This window comes from Achroia grisella, unplaced genomic scaffold (assembly GCF_030625045.1).
Source record: "Achroia grisella isolate CSIRO2021 unplaced genomic scaffold, CSIRO_AGI_Agris_v1 utg540, whole genome shotgun sequence".
Lineage (NCBI taxonomy): Eukaryota > Metazoa > Arthropoda > Insecta > Lepidoptera > Pyralidae > Achroia > Achroia grisella.
In genome coordinates, this window is record NW_026712925.1 from 4,272,709 (window position 1) to 4,286,077 (window position 13,369).

General features: G+C 34.8%; 3 protein-coding genes across 3 annotated transcripts in view; 1 reads left to right on the forward strand and 2 right to left on the reverse strand.

Annotated features, from left to right (window-relative positions):
* Nucleotides 1–72: 72 nt before the first annotated feature.
* Nucleotides 73–3,778, reverse strand: LOC131847561 (calcineurin B homologous protein 1). Its single transcript, XM_059197146.1, has 4 exons — nucleotides 3,412–3,778; nucleotides 2,410–2,673; nucleotides 2,131–2,224; nucleotides 73–764 (listed from the first exon to the last, which is right to left on the reverse strand). The coding sequence occupies exons 1-4, from the start codon at nucleotides 3,476–3,478 to the stop codon at nucleotides 620–622; spliced, it is 570 nt and encodes a 189-aa protein (XP_059053129.1). The 5' UTR covers nucleotides 3,479–3,778; the 3' UTR covers nucleotides 73–619.
* Nucleotides 3,779–4,794: 1,016 nt separating this feature from the next.
* Nucleotides 4,795–13,369, forward strand: part of LOC131847555 (dynein regulatory complex subunit 7-like) — a 157,859-nt gene continuing 149,284 nt past the window's right edge. The window contains exons 1-2 of the mRNA XM_059197138.1: nucleotides 4,795–5,233; nucleotides 5,350–5,475. Coding sequence (XP_059053121.1) covers nucleotides 4,808–5,233; nucleotides 5,350–5,475 — 552 coding nt within the window. The 5' untranslated portion in view covers nucleotides 4,795–4,807. The remainder of the gene's footprint in view (nucleotides 5,234–5,349; nucleotides 5,476–13,369) is intronic.
* LOC131847554 (protein distal antenna-like) lies at nucleotides 5,828–10,832 on the reverse strand. Its single transcript, XM_059197137.1, has 2 exons — nucleotides 10,528–10,832; nucleotides 5,828–8,462 (listed from the first exon to the last, which is right to left on the reverse strand). The coding sequence occupies exon 2, from the start codon at nucleotides 8,444–8,446 to the stop codon at nucleotides 6,923–6,925; it is 1,524 nt and encodes a 507-aa protein (XP_059053120.1). The 5' UTR covers nucleotides 8,447–8,462; nucleotides 10,528–10,832; the 3' UTR covers nucleotides 5,828–6,922.

The window sequence follows — 13,369 nt, forward strand, 5'->3', positions numbered from 1 at the left end:
AACAGTGCCCACTGTTGTAATGGCTACCCGCTTAGTATACATTAGTGTTTTATTTAGACGATATACATGTATACAGGGCCATCCATGAATTATGCGTCCCAACGTTTTTTTTTAACGCCGCCCGAACTTGTCACAGCTAGTCACATGTGTGATACTCAGGATACCCTCCTTCCCTCAAAAAAATATAAACATTTAAGTCACGAAATCTAGGATAACTTGTCACACTTTGTCTGCCTAAATAAGTTGTGACATAAACATTTGCCGTATCAAATCGCGGCTGAAGGAGTTAATAACATCATAAAAAAAAAAGAAATTAAACACAACAGAGAAACAAATAAAATAAAAGTTGTGACGTAATTTACAGACGGCCCCTATGAGTAATCACATGTCAACAAAAAGACTACAATTTTATTGATTAACGTTAAAATTAAAAACATCCCTGTTCCGATTACAGTACTAAAACAATTAACAAAGAACGAAAAAAACTATCTCTGACGTATACTTAAAATTTTAATGTCATAGAGCATTGTGGTTATTTTTTTGTAAGAAGCCCATAGATAAGCACCACCAGTACTATGGTCAAAATATACTTGATGTATATGGTTCAGGAGTTTGGAGGTCAATTAAGAAAACGTATTGACATCTTCTGTTCGACGTCTGTCCTCTCGAGAGCATGGCAGAACTCCTCGAAACATATCATTTGGTCATTGTTGGTGTCGGCTTCTAATATGGTGCGCTCAGCAATGCTTGTAAGTTGCTCTTCACTGAAAAAGAATGTTAATTTTTGAATATAGCATAGAGCACTGGAAGCTCAGTAAATGGGGAAGTAAATGCGACTATAAACATGAAATATCCCGAAAACCAAGAATTTGTATTAGGGCAAATATTTCAGACCAGACAAAGAAGATCAATATATTAATTTTACAATATTATTTCATATGTATGTTAATCTATAAGTTATATGTGATATGGGCCTAGTTGCCTGAAATAAATAAAATAATAATAATACATTTATTCCACGCTCAAATATATGCCTTATTAAAATTTATATATTTCTTCTTCCTGGTGAATGTAACACTTGAAATACATATTTTTTCCACATTTCCACACATATTCACATTCAAACCCGACATGACAGAGGAGAGTCTACAATCACTTATTGGGTAGTTTGGTTTATTAACCAGAACAATTATGTTTCCATAAGTTTTTTATATTTAATGTGGGTTGTTATTTATGTTTTAATCAACGAAAAGTTAGAAATGCAAATTAATTTGAATATCCATTCATTGTTTTTAAGTATTAACTACTTTTTAGTTAAATCTGGCAGGCTTTCTCAGTATTATATTAACATGATGTCATATTTTTTGGCATTGAACTACAATATGAGGGTAAGTATATATTATAGGTATGATTATGATTAGAGATAACAATGAATGAGGCAATACCACCGATATCTTGAGGACACTGCTACTTCCATTTATTGATCATGTCTGATTATTTTTAATACTGTAATATTTTTTATTTTTGTAGTCTAAACATATATAATACATCAGAAATATATAAGAAAAACTTTATCAACAAAATAAAAGACAAAACAATATATATTAGAATTTTTATTCATTTGTGTGCACATGTCTCAGAAAAACCTTCACGAATTGGGTGAGGTTGTCAGTACTGCATTGTGATAAAAATGTTGCTTGTAAACCAAGTGATCAACAAACAAAATCTATAAATTAATGTTAACAACTTAATAATGCAATATTATTGTAAAATGATTTGTAGTCATTGTTCTTCATGAGTAATATATAATTTATATCCTCAAGCACCCTTGGCATCAAAGAATTGTTTTACGTTATCAATATTATCAGGAATGTACAGCTATAAACACTGTGATATCAATATAAATTAACGTAACATTATTACAAAATATGAATATGTTGATTACTGCTATATCAGACCAATAAGCACATACTTTAGGTTTACACATATTATATTATTACAACTGGGATGGTTCAAGGTGCCATTTCTCAGTTTTTGGTCCTCCTCGAAAAATAATTAGAAGGCTGCGTTATAGAAGTGTGTGCATCTTTATGCATAGATAGATAATGATATATTTATTAAAACCCTTACCTTATGTTTGCACCAACCATCATATGGAGAATAGCCAATAGTTCATCCCTAGATATTTTTCCATCATTGTCCAGGTCATACATGGAAAATGCAACTAAAAACAAAAGTTTCAAATGTACTAATTTACTTTTTATGTAGTAAATAACTCTTTATTTGAATTTGAATATGTATGAGAAGAATGAGCAATATAAATACATAAATACACAGTAACAAGTAGGAGGAATGTGACAAAATTGGAATTTCTATTTATCTATATAGGCTAATTAACATAATACTTACATCTCAGTTTCTCTTCCCTGCTATTCAATTTATTCTCCCTATTTTTCCTGATTGGTCTAAAATGTGACAACACTCTCATGAACTGTAGGAAGTTCACTCTGTCATCATGGCTCTCGGCAAAGAATGAATGGACAATCCTCTCACTTAGAGGGTTTATGGCTAGCTCTGGAATCCTTAGAAAGTCATCCCTGGAGAGAGTGCCACAATCATTTTTGTCTAATGATGTGAACCGTGAGTATAAACGCTCAATTTGGTTTGGAGTAACTGTGAAGACATAATAATTAAACCTTATTTTTATATGTTAAAGGCAGGATGAGGGAGACATTACTTTTTATGCTAACTTATATGTTGTGAAAGTGGAAAAAACTACTATGGAAGAATTGTTATTTAACTTTTTCAATAAGAAAAGTGAAGCAAAATAAGTAATTGAATAAAGTAGTATCTAATAAGTTGAAATACATTTGACAAAACTGCAACTTACAATGTAAACAGCAGTATATAGAAGCATTGGCTAGTAGGATAGATTAGTATAGGAAGCAAGGTCAGGTGACAACATTGTTTGTTTTAGGAGCATGGGTGCAAGATCACAAATAATATACACAAATGAATTACATCAATAAAAATAATTCGTAATGTTATGTAGTGTATATAATGGAAGTCCTGCTTAGATTAGGGCTGGATGTATGTATGTGTTAAGGGTATTTATTTTATTTTTAACTCCAGAAATACTGCCTAAATTAAGTCACAGTGAACTGTGAAAATAATTGATACTGTCTGCTTTACATGTTTTATAATGTAGTTTCTACATAATAAACTATATTTATAGGTTTAAACATGCAGTGTAATAATAATATTAAATATAACAATTTTATGCATTTAATTGTTTATGACTCATACTTATTTCTTCTAGTTAATGTGTGTAATACTTCGTGTAATCAAAGGTTACATGAGAATTTATTACTATACACTAATTTAAGGCTAAGAAAATAAAGAACTACTTACATCCGGTTTCTTCCTGGATTTGCGCAATTTCCTCCTCTCTTAATAATAACGATGATTTATTACCCATGTTTCTTTTTATGCTAACCTTGACACAACACGACTCGATCTTAGGATCTTAGCGAATGATACAAAACAAACGTGCAATATAAAACTGATTTTCTATAACAAAATAATGTCACTTAATGCTTTAGGTTATATTATGATTTGCAAATGATTACAAAGGTCGTAAAATGGTTTTTGAAGATTAAGTTAGATAAAGAACGGATTAACAGTGTAGTAAATAATATGATATCTTTTATGTAATTTTTAAATTGTATTGTTTATAAGTAGAAAAATAATAAAGTATCTGGAATTGTCACAATATGACATTGACAACAATAATGTTTTTTTTTTGGTTCGGTTTTTCCCTTTTTTAGGGAAAGGCAAAAGGACTCAGCCTATACAGCCATTGTCTTCAGTAAGAACAATAATGAATTAAATTATAGAGTTTGACATTGACATTTCATTGCCAGTAGACATTTTTATTAGTTTGGTTTTTACGGTCTTAGGGAAAGGCAAAAGCAGTTAGTTCCTACAGCCAGCTAATAGAAACCTCGAGAGCAACCTTGTGGTATCACGTAAGCATCACGATCAACTATCAAATAATAATATTAAAAAAATGATACATTAAAATTATTAAAAAAACCCTTCAAATAATACGACACTTTTAAGGCTAATATTAAGTTCATTTATGTGTAAATTATTTATCTTCCGAATTATTTATTTTGTTATTATGTGCCATAATTAATGTCAATCAAGAGGCTATCCATCTGGACCCCGGGGTTTAGTGTCCCCGGAGTTGAAGCCGGGGCAAAGAGGTTGCACCCACCGAACAAAGAAGTACTCTTTTGTTCTACTTAGGAGGATCTGGAAGACCAGGCATCATCAACGACTACCAATCTGTAGCGGTTGTGCGTGTTACGGTGTAAACCTCTATTACTGTTATAAATAATAATACCTACGTACTCGTGACATTTTTCAGTGAAGCATTTTTTCGAGAGCGCTACGTCGCGTCTCCCTGAACAAACAGTTTTGCTTACTAACGCTATTTGATTAAGATTGTAACCTGAGAATTTCAGTGTGTTGTATTATTTAATTATTCATTTAGTTCTCAATATATTGTTCTTAGCTTAGGTGCCTGCGCATTAAACTCACATACTGAGTGTAAAGGGTACTAGTGGCTTAACTCATTCCTCCATTGCCGCTTTTAGCGAGCCCTTATGTACGAATGACTTTCCATTTGAACATGTTTTTCAGCAGTTCGTTATTGTGGTTGCTAAGTGACTGAAACTGAATAATATAATCGGCATACGATAGAATATTATTTACAAATGTGTTTAAATAAATTACACTCATAATGAGTGTCCTAAAATTATCGTCAGAAACTATTTCCGCTCAAAAAAATTCAGACATGGGGCCAATGGATACGTTGTTAGAAGTTAATGAAAACGTGACTAGTGAAATATTCGATCGACCTTTTGAAGAAGGTCAAATTGAAGAAATATCTCCTAGAATTTTCAGTTTAAAAGATGTTAGAGATTCTTTGACTATACCATCTTTAAACAATGCTATTTATGAACTGGGAGTTGTTAATTTGTGTTGGCCAGAAATATCTGAGCCCGTATTTGAGAATCGTACGTGTTTTCCCAAAAGTTATTATACGAATTCACCTAAAGAACGCCTTCTTTTGGGTTACGCAGAAAATTTTAGACAACAGTTCCAATTTCATTATCAAGCTCGGAAACCATTATTGCTTCAGGCTCCCAATGAATGTGGTTTACAGGTACATACATATTTTTCAATTAATGTTTCCAGTACTTCATATTAGATAGTTTATAATTACTTGGCATTTAATAATTCGCTGTGTATTTTAAGTAATTTAATTGAATATTATCACAGAAAATGGTGTGCACAACGATAAGACCGACCAAATTATGCTATGCTGATACAAATACATGGCAAGGGATCGCTGCTTTGGTGGCAGATTACTTCGACTACGAACCCCTGACGAAACCTATGTTACATGTGAGTAAACTTTTTATCATTAGCCACTTGCTTTCTACTTGTGCTACTGTTTTGTACACTATGTAACAGATGGCGCTACATGGTCGTATCGTGGAATGGCCTTTCAGATTTTTTTATTAATTTTTGGTCAAAAGTTTGCTTCAGATAATATTTGTTGATAGGTATAGGTTACACAATTGATGTAACACACAAATGTAATATATTAAATATTCATCTACCTTTATACTATACCAAGTTAGCAGAACCAATCTCAACGCCAACGGGGGTCGTATAGTTATTTTTATCGAAATTGTATTTTTCCTTAGAACATTTCTTATTAAGCGGAGATAAATAAAACACGTTTTCCATTTAAGGTTCAATCAAATTTAATCATTCAACATTTTTGAGATCACAAACTCTGTGATAAGAGAATCATTTTATAATCCAATTTTCAATTTTGTACAAAATATCATCTCTCGAATAATTTCAAGTAAGTAGATTTAATATAATTAACACGAAATGCAAATCAATAATTTTATCTTCAGTGAAAGGAGATACAATTTTTGAACTTTCAACTATATTTAATTATATTAGTTGCGCCACGGTGTTGTCGCAACACATCTACAACATTGGACATCTCTTATAACATTATCATAATACGCTCTATTAATTAGGAATGTACTTACAGTATTAATAATCTCTCAATAATTTATAATTTTGATCACAGTGTCCTTAACTGTTAACTTTAACGTATAATACAATTCCGAGTCGAGACATATACATGTCTACCATATAAAATACTGAGCAATAGAAAACAATTACACAACGAATGCCTAGCGCTAACGCAATAGAGTTATCTATATATCTTAACAATAGTACCTTGTTCGTACGATTGGCACAATACGACCGCATCCTTTCAATATTTGGTATCTTTTATATACGCCGCCAACTCTGGCCGGCACCTTGCGACGTGGGCGCAATGCTCTTATTATGAAAAGTTGAAAGGACGCTGTGACTTAGTATTAGTTTTGACTTGAGGTAGAACATAGGGGATCCAACTATAAACTATATAGTAAGGGTACAACTAGGAATGTAATCGTCAAATGGCAACATACAGCTGATCTACTTAATCTAACCACGTAACAAACAGTTCTGTGCATCAAGAAAGTAATATCGATTGCATATAACATTTATTTTTACAGCTTTAATAACTATTAAATTTGTTAGACTCGGAGACGGGTTAGCTGGCGCGCACATCGACGGAACTCGTCGAGGTGGCGCCGGATCTCACACTTACACCTAGTTAAGTCTTAGGACTAAAGAAAAATAATGCATAGCTTTCTTTTTAGAACAAAGAAATTACGCAAATTTGGCTACACATATCACAAGTGAACGCTTACTGGCGACGTCGTAACTATGTACATAATTGAAATATTCCCTGTAGCGAGCGCGGAGCGTTCCCGGCGGTTCATTTGCGACGGGCGGCATGGTCGGAGGGCTCGGCGGGCACAGCGGCGGCCGATCGCCTTGCTCGCAGGTTTTGTAGAAGTGCCCTCAGCTGATGCACGTGCATGCGCGTCACACTTGGGTCGCCGCTGGCTTCCAGCCAAGCCAAAAACTTGTCGCCGTGTTCCAATGCTTCAGCGGTGCCTGTATCCCATTCACCATTTGGCAAGTCTACACTTTTCATTTCCTTACTTGCCGTCTGGTTTGTATTGTTAAATAAAAGATTATCGAGCACAGTGCGAGCTTTGATCTGATTCTTGCCTGATTCGTGGTTCCTCTCTGATAATGGCTCTTTATTCTCCGTACTGATCTCCGGGCTAGTAGCCGGCTGAGCCACACGTGGTTCCTTATGATTAGTTTCCCTGACATTTTCGTTACGGAGTTGCTGTTGAATAGGGCTCATCATAGCAATGTGCTCCTCATCCTTGCTTTTCGTTAGATGTGAATAAAGTATATTTTCCGAAGTTTTATCTTTTGGTACTTGAGACGCAGATTTGTGTTTGTCTTCTGGTAGTGGCATCGCTCCACCAAACTGTTTGTAGTATTGCCACAGCCATGAATTTCTGTTATAGTCAAGGTGCGAGGTGACCGGTGGAGCAGGGGCGACAGGTTTCGGAGCAGTAGTCGGATCTGGTTTTCCGAGCTGAAGTTGATGAGCTGTTGAGCTCTGTGCAGTTAAATCTAACATGGCTTGTTGTGTTTTCAGCCAATACCACAATGTGTCATCTACTGGTTGATTTGCAGTGGAGGATGACGTACTGTGGTGGCTAGATTTTGACCCGCTTGATCTATACGGATCAGAATGGTGGTGTGGTTTGCTGCGATGTTTGCTCTCGTTCAAATTCAGGACTCCGTTATGTGCAGGCTTAGGTGACCGAACAGAACGTAAAGCTCGACTAGCTGGTTGAGCAGATAGGGCGGACAGTCCCGGATTGAGTTGAGCCAGCAGGGTCAAGTTGGTGGCAATTTCGTTGAAGCTCAGACCTAGATGGGAATGTGTGAGTCCGGGTAAATGCGCAAGGCCCGATAAAGGGCTGATGGCACTCATAGATACACTGGCACCTGGATCTGGTCGACGGTCACGTGGGAGATGAGGTGTTGGTGATGGTTGGGAACGCTTAGTGGTGAGTTCAACTGGAGCGTCGATAGGAGTTGTACTGTGCTGAGTTGTATGTACAGTACTAGTTGGTGTGGTGAGATCGAGACCAGCGGCGATCGGTGACGGTGGTGCGGCCGGTGACTCGGTGCGTGCTCGCTTGTCCTGCGGTTCGCCATCATTGCTCTTATCAGTGTCGGGTGACGACAGTCGTGAGGTCATGTAGCGTAACTTGTCCTCGTTCTTACACCACCCACGAAGCGTGGACTCAGGGACACCTATGTCCCGAGCGACAGAGGCCTTAGACTCTCCATCATTAACGCGTTGTATCGCTTCGATCTTGTCACCAGGCGTAAGGGCTCGCATCGGCCGCTTGCCCTTGGTCGCCATTTTCACGTCTCGCGGTCTGTAACAATTAAACTGTAACTTAGTTATGTTTATAACATTAACTTATATTTATCGTTTTTCTATCATTACAGTTAGATAAGTATTGAATATCCAAAGCATAATTTGTTCGGAACGTAAAACAAACAGCAATGCTTAATAATCTAACATTGCTTGATCATGCAACCATATTATGAATAAAAAAACTAAATATAAATTATGCATACTAAACGTTGAAATTGATAAACTAATAACAAATTTATTAAGTCACTATTCAAATGGGTAATTAATTATTAACGAATCTCCTAAAGTTTTCAAATCCACGAAATCGTAATTCAATTTCGATATCCAAATTGAGTAAGATTCTCAGGAACTCTCGGGAATCGGACGGGAGTGCGGCGGTAGTTAGAAACCTAATCTTCTTTATGTTCCTAAATGTTCAGCACATACATTCATAAACAAACCAAACTGCTATCTATTTAGTGGATCGTTGATATGTATTGATTAAATTTATGAAGGTAAAGTAAGTTTGAAGATATATTACTTGTTATCTAACTAAAAGTTTTTCTGTTACAATAATTAATAAAAATAAACGTACGGTTGTGTAAAAAATATACAGCGATAATCTAACATGGTAAATGTGATAGCACACGACGTGAATAAATCAAATTGCACAAAACAAGCGAACGGTTATTGCACTTATCACTTATCGCGACTAATCACAAGCGAACTGAAACAATCAAACAAAGTCATACGTTGCACAATACCTAATGTCACTTGAATACGATCATAGTCATAATAATATACATCTGCCCGCATTTGCAGTGGTTATAAAATAAATGCGTTTACGCGGCAAGCTATAAAGTTACGAAAAGATAAACAAAAAGAAGACATAAAATTATGACCTACGACAACAGTAGGCGGCAAAAGTTGTCGGGTCGTTGACACGCTGACCTTGCAAGCGGTGACGTATATCTCTCTCGGTCACCGATAGATGGCGATGCACTACCGTTTAGGTATTCGCAATTTTGTTTTATTGTAATTGTAACAAACTAATGCAAGTTTTTTTGTTGTTATGTGAAGTTTGGTAAACTTAACAGGTTTAGTAGTAAATTATTTTACAAACGAAATTCTTTACTGACTATTGTTATTCATATTTTATTTACCTGCTTATCACCCTTATAAAAATATATTTATTAGAAAAGAATTATTATTTATGCTATACATACAATATTTAATTAAGAAATTATTTTATTACCACGATAATAACTAACAACTAGGTAGTCACTATCTCGCTAAACAATTTTACATACTTTCATAGTCTTTTTATATTTCTTTCCCTTTTTTCTTTTAGTAAATTCTTTGGGTAGATTCTCCTTTTGAATTAAAACCACGGATTGTAAATCTATTCCTAGACTAACTGATCTAACCGTATTTCCAATTTTGTCTCTATAATATATTTAGTTTTTATATCTAAATTAGATTCGGCAATTTGGCAATGGCAATTTTTTAATACCATTAAATATTCCTAATTTTATCCATACTCTTTAATGCTTTCTTATGTTTTTACTCAGAATTTTATAATATGGATAAACAAGTAGAAATGATTGAAATCTAGACAACACAACATACTTTACAGCTCTAATTGTAAGTCTCTGTAGGTATTGAGAACGAAACAAATTATACTTTTTAAGAAAACTTATACAGTCGATTCTAATGAAAAACGAGATTAATTTCTAAGTCAAATTTATTTTCGAATACAACAGTCACAAAGTATACGGTGAGCAACGATAATTAAAATAATTCCGCAGAATCCGCACCTGGATTTATAGGTATTTCTAATAGCTAGGTATTTGTAGGTATAGTGCCTAAATAACCTTGCGTATAAGTTGGTGTCAGTTTTAGAACAAATATTGATATCAGCGTCTTAGATAGTCAAGGGAATGTAAATATATTTACTAAAAGAACTAACAGTAAAGGGCTAATGTGTTACTAATAACCTAGATTCCAAGCATTCAGAAAAGTTTTTCTACACAATTAATTTTAATAAAAGTACGGAAATCGATTATGAAAATATGAAAACTTACTTGCGAGCCGGCGGCACGTGTGCAGTGTTTACAATATTTGACAGGCCAGCAGTTGTATGATATTATAACTCCCGTGAATGGGACACACGGTCCAATAAAAATATAGATAGAACGGGTGCGCAATGCGCGGCACGTGTACACACAAGTTTCAGTTCGGGTTTCACTGATCCGTCGATCACAAGTCACAGAGCGTAGAGTTCGCGGGGAGAGTTCGCGCGCGGAGACGTGTTAGCCGCGAGGCGCGCGAAGCGACTGTGTGGCCGACGGTGATAAGGCCACCCGGCCCGCGGCTCGCGTCCGCGGCCGGCCGCTCCTCTCCTTTGTGTCCGTCCTGCGCCCCCCGCCCCGCACGCGCGCGCCTCACCCCTGCCGCGCCAGCCGCCCCGCTATCTCGCCACCTCCGCTCGAGCGAAGTCGTAAACATACCTATCCCCGCACAACACAATTAATTATGTACTAATTTCTTGGGCGCATCGACTTTCCACCGTCAGAAAAATCCGGCTTATTTAGAATTTTCGCTCGTTCGCAAGTCGCCAACTAAAGTTTTCGCTCACGCACGATCGCTGTTCCGCAACTTTTCTAAGTGCGCAACTCCGTCTCATAATATCGTCTCGTGGCTGTCTACAAAGTACCTAAATAGTTAGCTACTAATTACACCAATTCAGCGCCCTTGTATCTTGTTATTTTTCTGCCAAACTACTACGTGAACAACGTTTTTATTATTTGTATCATATTAATCTGCTACGAAGTCACGTAGCACTTGCTACGCATGGTTATAGCACTCCTACACATTCTTTACGACTATGAATCCTGTTATTGTAAAATCTAAATCATATTTGCATTTATTAAATGATATCTGTCTGTATTAATTAATGTACTATGCAATATTACACCTACATATTTGCATGATTTATAAAATTTACGTAAAACACTTTATGTTGGAAAGTACATATGTTGATTGTGGGTCAGTTTGTACTGTATTTATATGAATTAACTGAAATTCCACCAGGAAACACAACGGAGTCTCACGGGAACAATATCGAGTATATAATGATAGAATAATAGACTATATTTATTACCAATGTAGACTATTTATTGTATACCACAGATAACTAAATAGTGTCCGTAGACTCAGTAGAACTTCGTAGCCGTTGCTACAAATTATGAATACAATGTTTAGCTAACGTTAATTATCGTAGGCTGTAGTAAGTGTGGAAAGTTGTATTTACAGTTTTTATCAAATATTTGTTTTTGTAGCATCGTTAACTGTGCTACCAAAATACTCGTATATATATCTACTATATAGTTCTGAGATCTCTATATATATAATATTATATGGTTCTGAGAGAGAGAGAGAGAGAGAGAGCGACAAAAAGAAAGAGTATGCTTTATTTGCAACACAAAAAGTAACGAAACACGGAATATTGTTCATTTACATTTCTTGTTTGCTCTGAATATTTTGAATGAAATAAAAAGTCATCGCTGTAAACCACGTTCTACTTACAACAAGACATGTAGATGTAGGTAGAAGACTTTGAGGTATTTAGATAATATCGTGTAAGCTACGAAAAAACTGCCTTGAGTTGTATCATTTAAGAGAAAACCCAATACGAATTAGGTATTCACCAAATGGGCCATACCAGAAGTATCAGCTAATAAATGAAGAATAATTAATATATTTTTTTTTAATTCTGAGGAATACACCAGTCGAATTGAACAACTCCTTTTTGTAGTAACTTGATAAGTAATAATAAAGATTATTCAGTAACTAATAGTATACACAGAGAAAAGTGAAAGAAATAAGGGATGGGACGTTATGTTACGTCTTATAAATCATAGGCTAATAAAACAATACTTAGAGTGTACTGATATGTACATAAATTAATTCTTTCTTACTTTCTGTGAGTTCGTTTATTACTTGTTGCTAGTTACTATACTATTTTTATTTTTAAGTTTAATGTCTATCTATATGTTTGTCTATGGCATTATAAATGGATGAACCGGTTTTGATGTTTGTTTTATTCGTAGACTAGATAGAGATGGTTCTTAGCTATTTATGCAGATATGTTCAGATTGCAGTCTATCTTTTCATTTTTAGTTGAAGAACAGATTTATAGAGCTATTTTGTTGGACTTTTTAAAGTTTCCGTTTTATGCTATTTTATTTTATTGTTTTTATTATTGGATACGGTATAAATTACTATGTTGATGTAAGAAAGAAATACCATCTATACACATAGTTATTAACATATGACTATAACTAGCTGTTACTTGCGAGTGCATCCACTTGGAGCTGAACTTTTAATTTAATTAAAATAAATAATTTTTCTAAAATAAAAATACCCTAAATTACACCACATCAGGTATCTGTTAGTGAAAGTTCCGACAAAATCGGTAGAGCCGTTTCAGAGATTAGCAAGAACAAACATACAGACAAAAAAAAATATTACAAGTATCGTACGTACATTCATATGCATTTATTATTATCAAAAGCTGTAAATATGAAATTATAAACAGACAAGTTATATTTATTTGTATAGATATATACTCAAATTCCTTGAACTTGAAGGATAGATCGTGTCACCTAGATAACCTTTAATGCATGCGATATTAGTAAACACAATCATTAGGGAGACTGACTTGTTCCTAACGACTATGGACTTGTTTCTAAAAATAATTTCGGTATTGATCGATCCACTAATATTGACGAAATTCATCTCGGCTGTGAATATCGTATCTATACATAAAAAATGAAATTGGAGTGTGTTTGTAATATTGAAATAACTGTTTTTTACTACATGCATATGAAGATAAATACGGTATATACACCTAAATAATTTTTT

Bases quoted from the DNA above. Each gene is read 5' to 3' on its own strand.
- LOC131847561 (XM_059197146.1), bottom strand. From the start codon at position 3,478: ATGGGTAATAAATCATCGTTATTATTAAGAGAGGAGGAAATTGCGCAA. The intron at 2,674-3,411 runs GTAAGTAGTTCT...ATGTCTTCACAG, and splicing joins AATCCAGGAAGAAACCGGAT to TTACTCCAAACCAAATTGAG. The intron at 2,225-2,409 runs GTAAGTATTATG...TTTTGTTTTTAG, and splicing joins CAGGGAAGAGAAACTGAGAT to TTGCATTTTCCATGTATGAC.
- LOC131847554 (XM_059197137.1), bottom strand. From the start codon at position 8,446: ATGGCGACCAAGGGCAAGCGGCCGATGCGAGCCCTTACGCCTGGTGAC.